At 37.9% G+C, this 19839-nt stretch overlaps 2 protein-coding genes across 9 annotated transcripts in view; one reads left to right on the forward strand and one right to left on the reverse strand.

Annotated features, from left to right (window-relative positions):
• The window catches only part of LOC126475253 (glycerol-3-phosphate phosphatase-like), a 78034-nt gene extending 61543 nt beyond the window's left edge, over positions 1–16491 (reverse strand). For 3 of the 6 annotated variants that reach the window (XR_007586680.1, XM_050102961.1, XM_050102960.1), the window contains exons 1-3: positions 15840–16490; positions 14920–15034; positions 2328–2488 (exon numbers count right to left, since the gene is read on the reverse strand). Coding sequence is in view for 5 of the 6 variants with exons in the window: in XM_050102961.1 (XP_049958918.1) it covers positions 2328–2488; positions 14920–15019 (261 nt within the window). In the remaining variant the exon portion in view is untranslated. Of the gene's footprint in view, positions 1–2327; positions 2489–14919; positions 15035–15839 lie in introns of all 6 variants that reach the window. The other 3 variants (XM_050102959.1, XM_050102962.1, XM_050102958.1) reach the window with 3 other exon arrangements.
• Positions 16136–19839, forward strand: part of LOC126475252 (mitochondrial ornithine transporter 1) — a 97409-nt gene continuing 93705 nt past the window's right edge. The window contains exon 1 of one of the 3 annotated variants that reach the window (XM_050102954.1): positions 16136–16247. The gene's annotated coding sequence lies outside the window, so the exon portion shown is untranslated. Of the gene's footprint in view, positions 16248–16534; positions 16556–17606; positions 17626–19839 lie in introns of those variants that run through there. The other 2 variants (XM_050102955.1, XM_050102957.1) reach the window with 2 other exon arrangements.

The following is a 19839-nucleotide window of genomic DNA, read 5'->3' on the forward strand; positions in this document are numbered from 1 at the left end:
CTCATCATTCCATAGAATATTATCCAGCCACAGGTAATCAACTTTGATCTGTATCAGGAATCGAAGACAAATCCAAACACTGCTACGGATTATAAGGTATCATTTGCTGCACTGTGTGAATGTTGTATAGGTACTGGTGTAAAATAGGCCACAAAACTTTCTGTACTGTTGACCATGCGATGGGCAATCCTTGTGATACTGCACAAGCACTAGCACTATCCACGGCACTTGCTGCATGGTCACTTACAACAACAGCAACCTTGTCAGTAACTTCCACTGGGATAGGATTCTTTCCTTTTATAGGTACCACACCAATGTTTTCAAATTTAATTATCATCTTCTTTAAAACATCTAATGGCATCAGGCCTCTCCTCAGACCTTCCAGTCGGTGACACTCTCTCAATGTAGCACTATAACTGCTGCCATTCACATAAAACAGATTCACTAACAGTACATGCTCTCCTTCGCAGTTGTCATACTGTTCCTTACATAATGGCTTGTCAAATTTCATTGTAGAAGTCATACCATCATACAAACAGAGTACAGTGCCAGATTCGCACCTGGTGGGTACAGTTGGAAGTAATTTTCTTTCCAGCATAAATCGGTTCTGCATTAACATGACAGAATATCTACCAAGGATCACTGCCATATGATAATTACAGCATGCACTGGCCCTCTGTTAGTAGCTCCACTTTAAATAAGCACTCACTCGCTATCTGATCCTAACTTTAATACTTGTAATTCCTTAATGGGGAACATTTCTCTTAAACAGAAGAGAAGCTTCAGCACAATGGTGATTCAGTCCTGACTGCTGTCTCACTGTTCAAAAGGACTGATGACCTCAGCAGTTTGGTTCTCTAGGAATTCACACACACACACACACACACACACACACACACACACTCTCTCTTTGTTCAAAAACAGCTAGTTGGATGAACAACATCCAGGTTGTTCTGCAAAAGATCAATTCCTGGCAGCTCTTTCAATGTACAGGTTTGTCTAGTATATGAATGTGGACAGGAAAGTGGATGTGTGAGAATCAGGACAGCTACCATTTGCTACTTAACTTAATTGGTAAGAGACCACAGAATTAGAGGACAGCACTGGAGAATGGTGCCTATATGGTGCTGAAGTGCAATTTACCATCCTTATTTGGAAGTTAGTAGTGCAACCATAATCCTAATAATTTATTTCTGTAATGTAATGAACTGGTTCACTGTTAACAGAGATAAACAGAATGTACAAATTATTTTTGGAGTATTGTGACACTTACACAATGCCTAATTACATTGTACTCTCATAAGCGTTCATTTCAGTTGTAAATAATACAAGAATGAAGTACAAGTGCACTGAGAACAGTTTCTATAGGAACTCATGTCTGTACTGAATTTGTCAACTTCCCACTCCTAGTTCCACTTCCAGTGGTACAAAAGGTTTCTTACACTCACTGAATGATTTTCCCCAGTCAGAAGATTGTATTTACACATAGTTCCGTTACACTTGCCTGAGGTATTATGAAGTTATGTTTAAAAGGGTGGGAAAGTCTTACCAACACAGTATTTTGTATAACATAATATGTCATGTGTGCATCAATATATGCTCAAATTGCTCCATGCACTCCACAATTACACATACTTTTACATGTTACCTTCTTCTCATCTTCACCTCTAAGGGTGGTAAGGTAATATCATACCAGAAGTTACAATATTTTTTCATGTAGTAAGCCATATGTGCAACATATTTGGTTGAAATTTCTCCGGGCATTCCAGGATAATGCTAATGTTATATGCCACCATTTTGCTGTATCACATTCATAGGTTTTTTTTTCAGATAGTAAGTTAAATGTGTGCAAAGTGTGACTGAACAAACGCATGTCACACATATCCATTTTTATGTAGGCAGAGAGTTTGTAAGTGGTATAAACATTGAACTGAATGGTATGATACACTGCAAGAAAACTAACATTAAAAATACTTTCATATTCAATTTCTCATATTGTATGGTTGTATCCTTCTACTTATCAATATCTATAACGTTTGTCTTCCCAAAGAAAGGCTTTAATCACCAGTCCACTTACCAGTCCAATTAAATACAGCTAGAGCAAAAAAAATACTTTTGCATAATGTCGTATTTAGCAAACTATCCTTAATAATGATAGTGTCATACAAATGAGCAGTACATAATCATTATGTTTCTATAAAATAATTTATTTATTTTTTCCATATTTCTCAGGGTTCTCTAGCTTGCCGTGCTCTGTGGCACATCACATTTAATGAGTATATGAATATGTATGTCAATCCATGGAAACAAAATAATGAAGATCTTACCTTTGTAGCATTGTAGCCCATAGCTTGGATCTTCATTAGATATTTTTCAACAGTCAGAAGATTGTTATTAGATATAAAAAATATTTTTTTCCCCATTTCATCAAGCTTTTTAATTGTTTCTATAGAGCCTGGAATCTGCTGGTCACCCATCCACAACACACCTACATAAGACTTGCTGAATTAAAACATGTGAAAGAAACATATATTTATCTACATGATAGTATATTTCTAGTCTAAAGATAACATCAAACGTCATTATAGCAGTGTGATCTACTCAAAAAAACATACTGAGCATGGAGAATATCTTGTCAAAACTTAAATTAATCATTCATTATATTTTGGTCATCCAAAGTTTTTGCTAGTATAGAACAAAAGTTGCAAAAAACACAAAATGTAACTAAATTTATCAAGGAATCTTGTACTGAGAGGTCGCAGGACTGAAATGAAAATTTACATTACTTCTATTACCATAAGACAGTTGTTCATGCACAATGTATTTAAGTAATACACAAGACTCTCAGCTATCCAGCCCAAAGTAGCAGAAGGTCAAGTTGGACCCAAAAAAGTTGGATAGGTTGGAGTAGGTTGGAGTTCTATCAGCTCTCTCTTCCAAACCCACCCATTCAAAATGCCTATCTTTTATACCAAAATCCAATTTTATTAATATTTTCTGACTTCTTATATAATTCATGCTAGTTATAAATGTTGGTTATGTACATACTGCATCCTTCAAAAATTATTACAGGAAATAGGGAACATTGTAAAGTATGAATGTATGATTACACACATGTGAAGAGCTAGACCTAAGATAAAAGGTGAAACCTGCAGATTTAATGTTTTAAAAAGTCTTTGAGAGGTTACTATTTCCCTCCTTTACCCTTCTTCTGTGCTGCAGTATCCCTCCACTTATGCAAACAGGTGGTACCAGCTGGTGTTGGCTTCCTCCTGCTCACTAATGTACTGTTGCAGTGCCTCAATCATCTTGAATCCTTCCAAATGTGGAATGACATTACTCCTGTAATCTAAGTTTGCCTCCCCCTGTGTTATTTCCCCCTGCATTACCATTTCTACAATGTCATTGTCAGTTAGTTCATCAGCTTCACTGCTTGCCATCCATTCTGAGATAACCTCTGCATCAACATCCTTACAGCCCAGTACATTATTATGATATCAATAAAGTAGGCTGGATAGCGTGAAGGCTGGGTACTCATGAGCTAGATAGCCGAGAGTCTACTGTACTTTCTTTCAGTACAGTTGCATAATTTTAATATATTGTAAACAAGATATGAAACTGAGAACAGATAGTTGAACTGACTGGAAAAGTTCAAATTATCCTGTAAAATAAAAGAATGGAAAATGTAACAATATTATTATGAAAAGGATAGTTGCTACTCACCATATAGCAAAGATGCTCAATCACAGATGGGCACAATAAAAAGACTACTGGAAAGTGAGCTTTCCGTCAACAAGGCATTTGTTGAAAATGACAACATACACACACACTCTCTCACACAAATGCAACTCACACACACATGACCACAGACTCTGCTAGCTGAAGCCGGACTACGTGCATGATAGGGGGGGGGGGGGGGGGGGAGGGTTTAAGGAGGAGGCTGGGGTCGGGACAGGGAGGGATACCAGGGTAGGGGTAGGTGATGGTAAAGTGTTGCTTGTGGAGGTGAGCAGGGATGAGGTGGAGAGAGGGTAGGGTACCTGGGTGCAGTTGGGGAGGTGACATGGAGGGCTCTTAATCAGAAGTTCAAAGTGATCTGATCAGTTGCTAAAGATTTTCAAGGAGAGAAGTAAACAAACTGCGTGCATTGGTGAAATAGAGGGCGGTGTAGTGCTGGAATGGGAACAGGGAAGGGGCTAGATGGGTAGGACAATGACTAATGAAGGTTGAGGCCAGGAGGGTTACGAGAATTTAGGATATATTGCAGGGAGAGTTTGTGGACTTCACAAAGGCATATGACTCCATCGACAGACAGACTCTTATTAGGATCCTGAAGAACAGAGGACTTGATGGAACTACACAAGAACTCATAAAAGAAATTTTGACAGACACAAAAGCAAGGATGAGATTCAGAGGAGCACTGTCACAAGAATTTGAGATCAAGACTGGTGTTAAACGGGGAGATGGATTGTCACCATTGTTGTTCAATATAGCACTGGACGAAGTGATCAGGCAGTGGAGAGCAATAAATGAGGAAATGGGAATATCAAAGACCCATGTGGGCTACAAAAAGGGCAACAGGGCTCAAGTGGACTGCCTAGCCTTTGCAGATGACATAGCAATAGTAAGTGAGACAGAAGAAGACGCAAAGACACAGCTCGACAACTTAAGTAAGGTAGCCAGAAAGGTGGGACTTAGGATAGCCTATAACAAGACAAAGACATTAAACACCATTGCAGACTGGGAAACACCGGAAGGCACTGTGCAAATGGTGGACAAATTTAAATACCCGGAGAATTTATAACAGAAAGGAACAGGAGCAAGGAAGGAATAACAGAGAGGATATAGAAGATGAGGTCAGCCTTCTGCATGATGAGAGAGATATACAATAAAAAGAATATATCCACAGAGGCAAAGATAAACCACTACAAGGCAACAGTGAGGAATGCAGTATTATATGCTGCTGAGACGATGACACTAGGAAGAAATGAGGCAGAACAACTAGAGAAAGGAGAGAGAAAAACACTGAGAAAAATATTAGGTCCCAAAAGTGGTGGATGCAAAGACCTAGGGAAGAACTGTACCGGAACATGAGAACAATATCCGGGGAAATCAGACTCAAAAGGGCAAGGTTTGCTGGGCATGTAGTTAGGATGAGACAGAATGACGAAGAGAGTGTGGGAAACAACAGGGAGGGCAAGGGAAAAGACAGGAACCAAGTGGATTGTTGAACTTCAGAAGGACTGGTTGGAATTGGGGATCAAGGTCGAAGGAAAGGAAAATTGGAGGAACAAATATACACTGACAAATATGCCGGAGATCAGTGACAGAGAAGAATACAGGAAAAGATTAGAATGTCACCAGTGGAGCCGCCAGGAGAAATGGAAATTGAAGATCTCAGAAGAAGAGCAGGAGAGAAGAAGAGAAAGAATGAAGAGGTTCAGAGGTTCTGGGAGAAGAAGAGGAAAATGCAGTCCACGAAGGGGCTACCTGTGGCCCTACAGAGGTCGTAACACAAAAAGAAGAAGAAGAAGAAGAAGAAGAAGAAGAAGAAGGGAGAGTTCCCACCTGCGCAGTTCAGAAAAGTTGAGGATGGGGCGTGACTCATGCTTGGGTAACTCAGTTGGTAGAGCACTTGCCCGCAAAAGGCAAAGGTCCCGAGTTTGAGTCTCGGTCCAGCACACAGTTTTAATCTGCCAGGAAGTTTCAGACAGCCTGTTGGTTGTCATGCCCACATAGAATGCAGCATAGTGGTTTCAGCTTAACCTATAGATCACATGACTGGTTTCACAGGGCCAAAAGCTGATTTTAAAACAAAATTATGCTGTAATATAGATAAAATTGAGCCCAGAGTTTTTGATGCAGTTTGTTTGCTCATCTCACAAAAGGAAAGGAAAGGAATTAATTTTTCAGGTAAGTCAAGGTTCAGTGTCCTTGTGAAAGTAAGGTCATTAGACACAGTGAGTTTGCTCAAAATGGGCAAGAAGGGGATAGGGAACTGCACATAATCTGGTTGAGGAAATTGTCCTTGCATTAGCTTGTAGAAATTTAGGCAAACTGTGAGAAATTCCTTGCACATATAGCCCTATAGTACACCAGTATGTATGGGAGTTAGTGAAAAATAAAGCAAACAGAGCACAGAAAGTACTCTTGGTTTTCCAGTTCCTTTATGGGAACAGGGCACAATTATGTAAAAATTAACACAGGACATTAACATAGTAAAATTGCATAGCAATAAAAACAGACACATTTTGCACACAGTAGCCACACAGAACTGTAGGTTTCAGTGAGTGGCAGGCAAAGAATCATAAATATCAAAAATTATTCACAGCTGTTCCATACTTAGCAAATACAAGAAAAGAAAACTTACAGGTATGCACATGGTAGATACCGCAATCAACAGACATGTGGCACACTATGCACTATGATAAAATCATTACTTAAAATTGTATGATGCTAACGTAGTCCACTGATCCTGTGACATGGCAGGGGACAGCATGGAAAACATAAATCTAAAATTGGCTCATGTGCACAATATTCTATCGTTCTGCCACTAAGGCTCAGCAAGCTCTTTTGTAGATGTCTACAAACACCATTCAGCCTAAGCGTATGATGCACACTCACCAGCATCATCTGCTTTGCAACCATACATGGTCAGAATACTATTACTGCACCTGGTGACAATTCCCATCTTCATATCCACACAGCACGAAAGACACTCACTACATAACACTAACTCACTTGGATGAGTATGTCAGACATTTGGTGTTGGTGTGGGAAGTAATGGTCACATGCTTCTCTCTGGGAAACCCATGGGCTACAGCAAGGCAGTGCATGGCAGAGAGATTCCCCTACTTAGTCCGTTTTGCTCATGGCTGATTTATGTCATCTGCTGTTGTGATCTGCTGAAGCAGATGGTTGGTGAACCCACACACACTGTAATGCATCTCCACAAAAGCATGATCACATAAATGAAGGTAATCAGATTGGCACTTGAACATAGTCTCTCCTGAATACAAATTCTGTGATACCCACTGATAACCACTGTAAGACTTTATTCCATATGAAAAAATAATGAAGAAAAAAAAAAAAAAAGAAATTAAAACATATGCATAGGCATCCTTATAGTATATGATACTGAGAATGTGAGTAAAGAAATAATCATTCAGTTCTTGTCACTTGTAGGTTTCTCTTAATCAGAAGTTAAAAATTATCTGCTTGGTTGCTTAAGATTTTCAACCCTTCATTTCTGTGTATTTTGTCTCAAGTCCCAGAAGAAACAAACTGTTTTCACACAGCTTAAAATTTAGTATTTTGTTACAGGTATTTGTCTCTTAGTTATCTCACAGTTTTTGTGGGTAATTTCAGCTGTTCTACTTGCCATTATTTTTATACTGTTAATTCTCTGTAGTATTCATTATTATGAATTCACATCCATCAAATAATATACAGAGCTTATATATTCATCCCTGCTCCAAGCATGCTTATCCTTCATGAAAGTTAATGTGATTTTATTAGCTTCCTGAAATAATTTATTTTCAAATAAGCAACTGCTTACTTCTCTCTGAGACAAGCTTGGTTGTCATTGCCTTAAATTCTTAACTCAACTGAAGTTATCACTGAGCAAGAGAGCAGTCACTTAATTCATTTAAATTTATAAAATGTGTACATCAAATATTCCTTTGCATGAATCTTCTTTAACTTTAAAATGAGTGTTTTGCCTTCACTGGGCACAACCAAGGAGATAAAGGGCCATTATTTTATCATACTTTATAGTACTTTTCATCATGTAAATCATAAATAATTTAAACAATGGGAATCCAGGATGGAATTATGACAGATCTTATGAAAAGGATAGATTGCTACTCACCATATAGTGGAGACATTGAGTCACAGACAGGTACAACAAAAAGATGCTAAACAAAAGGGTTTCTTCTAAAGTAGACAAATTCAAAAACACATTCACAAAAGCATAACTCTCTCTCTCTCTCTCTCTCTCTCACACACACACACACACACACACACACACACACACACACACTCAACCATTGAACTCGGCAGCCAGAGACAATGGTCTTGTGTGTGTGTGTGTGTGTGTGTTGTCTAATTCAGAAGCAGGCCTTTTGGCTGAAAGCTCACTTGTTTAGTGTCTTTTTGTTGTGTCTGTCTGTGACTCAACATCTCCATTATATGGTGAGTAGCAGTCTATCCTTCTCATAAGATTGTCACAAATAATTTATGCATTTTATTCATTGGTTTGGGAGAAGAGCATGTAAATTTGTATTGTTATCATATCCACCAAGCTGTGAAACATTTGGAGACAACATGTGAGATCAGCATTGAAGCATAGAGACGTCTAGAAGAATACGAATAACAAGAAGAAGAAAAATTCATCAGTCTGAAAAGTGGTCTATTGCAGCTCTTCATGCTAGACAATTAGTGAAATTATTTTTTGTATCTTTGTAACTACTGCATGCTGCCTCAATTTGAATTTTTTAATGTACTGAAATGTTGATCTCCCCTACAAGTTTTATCCCTCAGAGTTCCTTTGATTACCAAATTAATTATTTCTTGATGCCTCAGGACATGCCCTATCAACCACTTCTTCCACCTTTCAGTCGAGTTGAGTTTTAAGGATCTTTTCTTCTCAATCCAATTCAGTACCTTTTCATAAGTTAGTTGATGCACTTGAGGGAATATGGTATGTTGTTGTTGTGGTCTTCAGTCCTGAGACTGGTTTGATGCAGCTCTCCATGCTACTCTATCCTGTGCAAGCTTTTTCATCTCCCAGTACCTACTGCAACCTACATCCTTCTGTATATGGTATAGTTGTAGGTAAACAACTAGAATTCTCTCATATACAGATTTATTCACACTTAGCATCTACACAGATACAAGTCCGGAGGCTAACTGCCGTTAGCGTCCAACATGCTCTCCAAAGCCCTCTCCTCAAAGATAGCACACTTACGCACAGAACAAATATCAATTTTTATGGCGCTCTACGCCACACACTCATTTGATCTTCAGTATTCTTTGGTAACACCACTTCTCCTCTCCTCTTGTCTGTATGATTTATTATTTATGTTTTGCTTCCATATAAGGTTACAGTTCAAATGATTGCTTTCAGATAAGGCTTCCTAACACTTAAATTTGTTCTGTTTTAATAAATTTATCTGTTACAAGAAATCTTTTCTACCTATTGCCAGTCTACATTTTAACATTTTATGTCCTCTTTAATTCTGTCTTTGCTGATTATTTTGATGCTAAAGCAGCAAATGTCATCTACTACTTTTAATGTCTGGTTTCTTAATATAATTTCTTCAGAATCATCTGAACTTAATTTGAGCACATTGCAAGATTGCCTCCAAACGAATTGACCAACCGTCTGTTCACCTTCTGGCAAAATAAGAAGGTTTGCACCACTTGGCTGATTGAAACTGAAAAGGACATTAACGAACTGGGAATAACTGATCTCCAGAACAGACAGTCTGTGAGATGTACTTTGAAGGAAGCCTGAGGATTTCAGGCAAAGGCCTGAAGGAAAGGTACTCTCTGGACAGAAGAAAGGAAGGAATTACATCAGCAGAAGATGTGACAGTACTTGGCAAAGATTACAGCCTAACAGTTGAACAAGCATGGTCCGAAATAGGTCCATTTGAAACAAGAAGAAGAAGAAGCTGAAGATGTGTGAAAACCTGAAAAGTGTCTTGGCATAAATAAAATTATGTCAAAAGTTGTTGGTTGCTGTATGTCTTCAAGTATCATGGATAAATTAACCAGTCAACATTGGCAAATGCATTTATTAAATCTGAGACTGCCATAATTGTGAGTTTGCCTTTGTGCAACATTTCTCCTAATATAAGTTATAGGACAAGTATTCCTTCATATGTTACTTCATTTCACTATCCATTCTGTTCAGCTGATCTTCAAAGTCCTTTGCCATTTTTCATGGAATTACAATGTCATAAGCAAACCTTAAAGCTTTTATATCTTCTCCCTGAATTTTAATTCCCTTTCCACATTCCTCCTATGCTTCTTTTACTGCATGCTCAATGTACATATTGAATAACATGGGGATGGAATGCAATCTTGCCTTGTATCCTTCATTCATTTATTTGTGATAATTCCAGAATTTCAAAGAATGTATCCCAGTCAGCATTTTTACTGCTACAGCATTAAAAATTCAGTTGACATAAATGTACTAATAATGAATCCTCAGGAAGATCCTAGGCCTGGTAGAAGAAGATGGAGAATTCAGGAGATGACATAACTCGGAGCTCTACAAGCATATTCAGAGGCTCTCTGACCGTGAAAGAAAAAGAAGGGTAGCTTTCTATAGCCATGCTGCAAGATTGCCTCCAAACAAATTGACCAACCGTCTGTTCACCTTCTGGCAAAATAAGAAGGTTTGCACCACTTGGCTGATTGTAACTGAAAAGGACATTAAAGAACTGGGAATAACTGATCTCCAGAACAGACAGTCTGTGAGACGTACTTTGAAGGAAGCCTGAGGATTTCAGGAAAAGCCCCGAAGGAAAGGTACTCTCTGGACAGAAAAAAGGAAGGAATTACATCAGCAGAAGATGTGACAGTACTTGGCAAAGATTAAAGCCCAACAGTTGAACAAGCATGGTCCAAAATAGGCTCATTTGAAACAAGAAGAAGAAGAAGCTGAAGATGTGTGAAAACCTGAAAAGTGTCTTGGCATAAATAAAATCATGTCAAAAGTTGTTGGTTGCTGTATGTCTTCAAGTATCATGGATAAATTAACCAGTCAACATTGGCAAATGTGAGTTTGCCTTTGTGCAACATTTCTCCTAATATAAGTTATAGGACAAGTATTCCTTCATGTTACTTCATTTCTCTAGGACTCAAAATTGTCTTCTCCCAGGTGGCTTAATGGCTGGGAGCAGTTCTTTCAATTGGATGCCACTATGGTGACTTGTGTGTCCCAGATCTGAACAGGTTAGCAAACTAGGGAAGGGGGACCTACAGTTTAAAGTGGAAGCTGAATCATGTGTCTTTCCTGGTGACTCCTCATATTTTTGAGAGGTGAAGACTAGATTAAAGGCACATTGAAAATTTCCATGGTTCAACTGGGATTTGATCTCACGACTTCTTGGTTGCTAGGGATGCACTTTACCACAAGAACGCCAGGTCCGAGGTTGGATTATACTAGTTATTCCAGCCTTCTGTAGAAGATCTGTATCAGTATTTTACAATCGTGAGTTATTAAACTGATGGTTCAGTAATACACTTATCAGCATCTGCCTTCTTTGCTATGGAATTATTACACCCTTCTTGAAGTCTGGGGATATTTTGTCTCTGTTATGTATCCTGTATAAGGGGAGTAACAGTTTTGGTATGCTGTGAGGGAAACACTGCAGGTTGGATGGGAGGCCAGCACCCTCAATTAAACATGTTTTCAAAACTACAAGTAGTAGTAGCTATTCAGCCAAAGATCTAAATAATTCCAAGGGAATGCCATTTACCCCAGATGCATTATTTTTGGTCAGGTCTTTCAGTGCTTTGTCACATTATTCTCACAGTATCCCATCATGACTCCTATCTTCATCCACTCATTCTTCCTCTTCCACGATACTGTCACCAAGTCTCTTTTGTTTATACTCTTCTACATATGTCTCCCATCCTTCAGTCTTCCCTTCTTTGCCCTGTACTCACTTGTCATTTGAGTTCTTGATGTTAATACATCTTTTCTTCAGATGTTTCTTTAATTTTTCTATAAATGGCCTCTATCTTACCCATAGATATGCATGCTTCTACAGCTTTGCATTTCTCCTTTAGCCATTCCTAATGTTCTACTATGCACTTCATGTCACTCTCACTTTTAGGTGGCTGTATTCCAGTTTGCCTGTTCCATTTTAGAAGCTGACCTTGGAGAAATGTAGGAACATGTAAGGCAATACTGACTCAACAACTTGTCTTAGAAGATAAGTTAAGGCAAGGTAAACCAACATTTATAGCATTTTTAGACTCTGAGAAAGGTTTTGACAATGTTGACTGGAATACCTGCCATTCTTCTGTAAAGAATTCATGCTAGTATTTTGCAACCATGGCTTATCAAACTGATAGTTCAGTAATATTCACACCTGTCAGAACCTGCTTGCTTTGGAATTGTAAATATTACATTCTTCTGGAAATATGAGGATATTTTGCCTGTCTCATCCATTTTGCAAACTGGGTGGAAGAGTTTTTTCATGGCTGGCTCTCTAGGGCTATCAGTAGTTCTGATGGAATGTTTCTACCCCTAGCATCTTGCTTGGATTAGTCCTTTCATCGTTGTCAAATTCTTCTCACAGTATCATATCTCCCACCTCATCTTCATCTACATCCTCTTCCATTTCTATAATATGGCCTTCAAATTCATCTCCCTTGAATAGACTTTCAATATACTCCTTCCACCTTTCAGCTTTCCCTTCTTTGCTTGATATTCATACAGCTGCTTCTCTTTTCTCCAAAGGCCTCTTTGATTTTCCTGTAGGTGGTATCTATCTTTCCCCTAGTAAAATATGCTTCTAAATCCTTACATTTGTCCTCTGGCCATTCCTGCTCAGCATTGCTGCACTTCCTGTGAGTTTCAGTTTTTTAAGACATTTGTATTCTGTTTTGCCTGCTTCATTTGCAACATTTTTATATTTTCTCCTTTCACCAATTAAATTCAGTATCTCCTGAGCTATCCAAGCATTTCTATTAGTCCTTGTCTTTTTACCTACTAGATCCTCTGCTGCTTCCACTATTCCATATCTCAAAGCTGCCCATTCATCTTCTACTGTATTCCTTTCCCCTGTTTTAGTCAATTGTTGCCTAATGCTCCTAGTGAAACTCTCAACAACCTCTGGTTAAACTTATTCAGGTCCCATCTCCTTAATTTCCTACCTTTTTCCAATTTTTTTACTTTTAATTTACAGTTCATAACCAAAAATTGTGGCAAAGTTCACATCTGCCCCTGGAAATGTCTTACAATTTAAAATCTGGTTTCAAAAATCTATGCCTTATCATGATATCATAAATCAATCTGAAACCTTCCGGTGCCTCCAGATCTCTTCCACATATACAACCTTGTTTGATGATTCTTAAACCAAGTGTTAGTGATGATTAACTTACGCTCTATGCAAAATTCTACCAAGTAGTTTCCTCTTTCATTCCTTTGCCCCAGTCCATATTCACCTACAATTTTTCCTTCCCTTCCTTAACATCAAATTCCAGTCCACCATCACCTACAATTTTTCCTTCCCTTCCTTAACATCCAATTCCAGTCCACCATCACAATAAAATTTCCGGAAAATCCAGGATGGAATGTAACAATATTATGAAAAGGATAGTTGCTACCCACTGGCACTGAGTCGCAGACAGGCACAACAAAAGGCCTTCATTGGAAATAGACAACATACACACATACACTCACGCAAACTCAACTCACACACTCATGACCACAGTCACTGGCTGGTGTGGTCACACTCAGCAGCCAGAGACTGCGGTCATGTGTGTGTGAGTTGTGCTTTTTTTGTGTGTGTGTGTGTGTGTGTGTGTGTGTGTGTGTGTATTTCCAGTGAAAGACTTGTTGGCCAAAAGCTCATTTTCTGAAATTGCTTTGTTGTGCCTATCTTCAACTCAGCATCTCTGCTACATGATGAGCAGCAACTACCCTTTTCATAATATTACTGTATTCACCTCATCAGAAAGTCCTGATCCTCCTGCCACTGAACTTCACTAATTCCCATTATATCTAACTTCAACCTATCTATTTTTCTTTTCAAATTTTATAATCTACATGAATGATTAAGGGATCTAACATTCCATGCTCCATACTTGTATTAAACACATTAAAAACTAGTTCCCTGATATATCTGATTCTGTCAAAACCATATTGTTTTATCCTGCTAATAGTTTCTTCAATTACATTCATAGATGTACTGCAGTTCTGTCTTACAGAAAATGAACTGGAAAAATAAAATGTGAAAAGCTTTGTTTATATTTTAGAAATTACTGAAATCACGTGGTAGTGTTTCGACCTTACAAAGCACTTTCAGTCATTCAAAAACAGGCTCTGCACCAGGCCGCGAAGGCCCAATGGATATCTACGGGCAACTGTGTCATCCTCTGCCTAGTGGCATGATGCAAATGCAGTATGGACGGACTTGTAGTTAGCACACCACTCTCCCGGCCATTTTGCAGACTTTCCAGACATTTGAGCTGCTACTATTCAGTCAAGTAGCTCCTCTGTTAGCATGACAATACTGAGTTACCCTGTGCTAGTCTTCCCACCAAGGAAAAATCCTTGGCAGTACCAGGAATCAAACCCAGGTCCTCCATAAGGCAGCTACCTATGCTGACCACTCAGCTACAGAGGTACCTTACAGTCATTAGCTGTACAATAAACCTCTTACCTGGTGGACTCAGATAGAATACAAATCAAATATGATGCAGCCAAGTGCGGGACTACTTCTAAATCATAGCCATATTTCAACATTTCATACTACCAAATAATTTCCTAAGTTCCATTCTCATATGCTCAACAAAATGTTTCGCTGAAGTGTATATGTATGTATAGATTTGTGTAAGACAGAAGTTTGGAAAATTTCATTGCAACAAAGCAGCTAGGCCAATTCAATATTAGGTCAGTTTGAAGATAAAGTACGGAAGAGGTGACAGAAAAAAATGTAGCCTAAGAAATACAAAAGAATACAACAAAACGAAAATGCAATACACAAAATTTGTAAAGCACCTAGTTTGTGCCACTACTGAAAAAGTGTAATTATTGTTTGACTGAAACAGTTCTTGTAAAGTGCTTTCATTCACATCATACCAGTCTTATTACTACTGTTATCTTCAATTATTATAGCTGTTGTTAGGAGGGTAAAGGATTGTTTGCAGTTCCAGCAGACAAATTTTACTCACCATCACAGTCGGTCAGAACTGTATCAAATGAACTGACAAATGCTGCCACTTCTTTACTGCTGAAGGATGACAAATCTGGAATCTGTTGTCTTGGTGCCATTGTGGTGGAATATAACTGTGTTATAGCAAATACTGAAATTACTACACACAGAATTAATGTGTACATCAACAACAAAATGGGGAAAATTAACACACTTGGAAGTATGATTTACAAAAGAACTTATAGGACACACAAATGAAAATACCAAAGTAAAACAATGTACATTTATAAGCATACAACTGCATGCTGCTTGTATCACTAAATGAGATAAATATTAACAATGAAATGACATGTGAGGGGAAGGTTTATATCCTAAAGTGTGGAGAATATCTTGATTTAAAACATTGTGAAATATCCTATAACTTGGTTGGTACACAGGTGTAATAGATGCAGAGAATGATTTTTGTTCTTTCCCAGAGAAAGGAAACATTTAAAAAGTATACTGTACATTGTGAAGATAGTTGATTAATGTAAATTACTTCAGAACAATGGCATCTGGATAGCATGGAGAGACCAAACGATAGATTAATGCTGGAAGGTGGAAAGCTGACAGTCTAGTAACTAGCTATTTGTTATTGGTGAAACTGTGGGATCTTTTTGTACTACACTATGTGAATGATGTAGCCTTAGTGATCATCTGTTCCTTTCTTTCAAGTTGTGATTAATGCTACAAGTAGTTCTACTGTTCAGGCTCTACTAAACAGAATCTGCAAACATTAGTAGGATCTGTTAAAACATTTAAAAGAGACATATTCCAATAATCTTTTAGTTGTCCATGTGTAATGTTAAAGATTGTTTTTGTGCTACATCTGTACTTGCACGTTCCCATGTCAGTTTCTTCAAAATCTGTTGTGCTTGCATTCCATGTTTGTCTTATTACCTCTTCGTCTTACAGATGCACACTTACGGCTGATGTACTATGTTTCTCCACGGCATACGTCGTAGAAGTTAACACTCTCCTGTAAAATATCGCTTCAGTCGGTACAGTGCGTACTCAGCGTTTTTATGGCGAAACATATTTGGCGGTAGTAAGGGAGATGGGGCAGGAGATAAGGGAATTTTCATTTTGCAGTTTCATTTATTCTCAAACAGCTCAAGGTGAAGATCCGAAAGGAGGAGCACGACCGGACGCCGTTTACAAGATAATTTCATGACGTCGGCTGACGTCACGACTGACATGACCTTCTCGATCCCACACTTAAGATAACACACAGAACTACTTCTAAATGCGTTTGTTCATTGGTTTTTCAGAAATGACTGTTATACAGAAGAAGGAGCCAGGTCACATGTAAGCTGACATACAACTACTGAATTTTGCAACTCCGAGACACATGTTTTTGTCTCGTCATTTTGAGAGTAACGAGCGTCTGCTTGTCTGTTGTAATTATTCGTGTTTCTGAGAAAAGCTGAAATATTTATTAAAAACCAGCACATTGTTTTAATAAAATAATTTGTGGACGTGACAGTCGTTTGTCACTGGCCAGTCCGAGATTGTTTTCGCGGTTGGTTGCATGCTTCTACATTGCCAGGACACTGGACAGTCAATACCGCTGTAGAAGTTTAACAACAACAACAACAACAATAATCATCAAAATGGTGCTAGACATATTGTAGCTGCAGTCTTGAGAATAGTGAATCCATATGGGAAATATTTCACAGTTTACGTTGTGTACTAGGCGAACACTATAATATGTCGTCTGTGTGTAAAAGTTGTGCCAAACGTTTAAACTTAACCAGATAATCGCGATCTGTCAAACATAAAGAGGAAGTGGAACTGTACGGGCAGAAATGTTTAAAGCAAGCATTAATCGTTGCATATACAATTTATACCTTTTATCATAAAACACATTTATATTCAGTGCAACGAATTATGAATTATCGTAAAGTATTCGAAAGTTTTTAATGTAATGTAACGACCGGTTTACTTTCTGAACAAGTATCTGGTTATGTCGCAAATTTATGAAAGTCGGAGAATACCTCTCTTTAACTGCAATTTTGTTAATATTCTTATATCAAATATTTTACAGTATTAATAATTTCTGTACATTGTAGTGTCCAAAAGGGAAAATATGTCGGACTGTAAAGAAATATTCTATAAGAGGAAAAGATGCATCATTCCTATTGACATGCGCGACCAAAATATAAAATATGCCGGGCAGGAAAGAAAAATTTCGTAAAGGAGAAAACGCTCTAATTACTGTTGCTAATCAAAGACGAGTGATGTGAAAAGAGCAGTTTAACAAATTTAGGGAAAATTCCAATATTGGTGATGAAATTGATAGCTGTGGAGACTTAATGCTAAGTTAGTAAGAAACTGATCTGAACGTGCTAAAGGAGAAACTAAACACATTGAAACATAACTGGCGTAGCATATATGGAATGAGGGATGCTTTTTCTTGTTAAAACTTTTATCTTTAATCACATAGTTTACCATATCATTTAACTCTTAAGCCATTTATGAACTATATTTATAGGTAACATTTCCTAATTGAAATCAACTGCAGTATTACCTCTGCCATAAAGACTAATAGGAATTTAACCAAGAATAAAGACTTAGTAAAATAGTTATAACACATACTAGGTTCTCCCTACAATGAGGAATTGAACAACGAAAATCTTCGATAATTTGCGTTTTTATACAAGGCTCAGTGTGGATTTCATAGAAGGCAAGCTTCAATTAAAATTTTAGAGAGATTCAGAATATAAACAGCACTCTGGCATTACATTAGCTAGTCGGCAACCCTTTTGATCATACTACGTATAAATTAGAAAACAAAAAACCTTTGGAACAACTGAAATGGAAATGTCACCACTGAAATGTTACTTATCAGTAGAAAGTAAATGAACATCTCTGTAAAGTATTGCAGGTGATATGTGAATCCCCTGTTCACTTCCTGTTGACCACTTGAGATTTGTTTATGATGATTCCGAAAGAGAAACCAGATTAGCCACTAAAAATGTTTTCCGTGGCTGAGAGATCAGAAGAATGTGTTTGGCAGGGAAACAGTCAAACACCCTCAGTGTAGAGGTATGTCAGGGGAGTAGAGAAAACAGGTGGTCTCATGTTATCTCGTTGAAAGGTAATGCTGTGGAGATGTCAAAGGCAGGGCACAGCTACAACCCTTAACACTTCAAAAAAGTAACATCTAAAGTCCAAATCACCAACTGTGCGAACTAGAGATGATTGTTTTGTGTACCTAATGGCAACTAATACAATCACATTGAGTTCTGACCCTATATAATGATGATGATGATGATGATGATGATACTGCCGGCATGGCTCTCTCTGGTGCTGCATCAGGGGAAGCAACGACAATGCTTGCTGTAGTGATAGTTATGGGTACTTCAGACATTCAGTTAAGTGGATACGGAGAAAGTTATGTCTTTCCTTAGACAGGAACTACAGTCATTTGATTCAGACAGTGAACATTTAGAGGAACCATGCCACATGTTCAAATGAACAGTTAACCAAACTGTACGAAAATATGTACTTAGCAGGGTAATTGAAGATATTAGAGATCCCCTGTGCTTTTCAGACTGTGGAAGCTCCTGTAAAAACTGTGTGTACTGCACAACAGCTATAAAACAGAGCATAATTGCACAGATAAATGTTAATTAAAACACATTAGATATCAGAAGGGCAAAGCAAGATGACTTCAATAACTGTTGTTGTAAAATATATTTTACAGCATTCTCAAGCTAATTTTATTTCTCATACAATTAGAGTGCATACAGCTGTAAATAAGCTAGGAAGTGGAATGAAAAATAGCAAGATGAAAGCTGGAATGTAGAATTCTGTCTTCAAATATTCCTTCACAAAGGAAAAGGAATTAATGTTTCCTTCTTTAATAATATACTACTATCATGATGAGTGACATAATAATCAATACTAGCGTTGTTGAAAAGCAGGTTAAATCGCTAAACCTCAATTAAGGCCCCAAGTCCTAATGAAGTCCCTGTCAAGTTCTACAGAATTTATGAGGCAGTTAACCATAATTCACTGCAGATCTCTTGAGCAAAGACATATTATCCTTGAAAAGAGTGTACATCATACCCACATACCAAAGAGGAAGTAGAACTTATCCATAGAATACTGTCATGTGTCACTTGCATCTTTATGTAATTTAATACTAGAACATATTCTTAGCTGTAACATTATGACAAACATGGAACAAATTAATCATCAGCATGGCTTCTAAAAAACAGTGAACATGCAAAACTCAGCTCGCCTCTTCACATACATCGTCTTCATTGCTATGTATACAGGAAGCTAGAGTGATTTAGTGTTTGCAGACTTTTGAAAAGCTTTTGATTCAGTAACACATCAACACCCAAATAAAATTTTATCAAAAAGGAAAATTAACTTGAGAAAACTGTAAAGTTATATAGAGAAAAAAATGGCAGGTCATTACTTACCGATAGCAGACATAATTTGAGCACCAAACTGCCATTAGCCACATTTAAGAGTGAAAAAACTACTCTTTAGTTTTGGAACTATTGGGGAGGTTGGGTTGGGGGAGGTTAGAAAGGAGTAGCAGATCTCTCACATCTGAGGGTGAGAAGGACTCAGCCGTTACAAGGTCAAGGAGAAACAAAGACGAAGGAGAAGGTGTCAGAGAGAGAGAGAGAGAGAGAGAGAGAGAGAGAGAGAGAGAGTTCTGAATCTGAAATGTTCAAAATTGAGAAATGCTGAGTCTGTTTCTTTTTGGATATCATTGACGAAGAGTACAATATTGAAAACTGTTTACTAGGCACTTTCAGTATCTGTACTGGCTGCTATGCCCAAAACTATTTTGTTCAAGGAAATTTATTATGTCACTAAATGCAGGGGAGAAGGTTGTAATTTGTGATTCAGTTCTGTTGCTCTTGACACAGATGTG

This window comes from Schistocerca serialis, chromosome 4 (genome assembly GCF_023864345.2).
Source record: "Schistocerca serialis cubense isolate TAMUIC-IGC-003099 chromosome 4, iqSchSeri2.2, whole genome shotgun sequence".
In the NCBI taxonomy this organism is placed as follows: Eukaryota; Metazoa; Arthropoda; class Insecta; order Orthoptera; family Acrididae; genus Schistocerca; species Schistocerca serialis.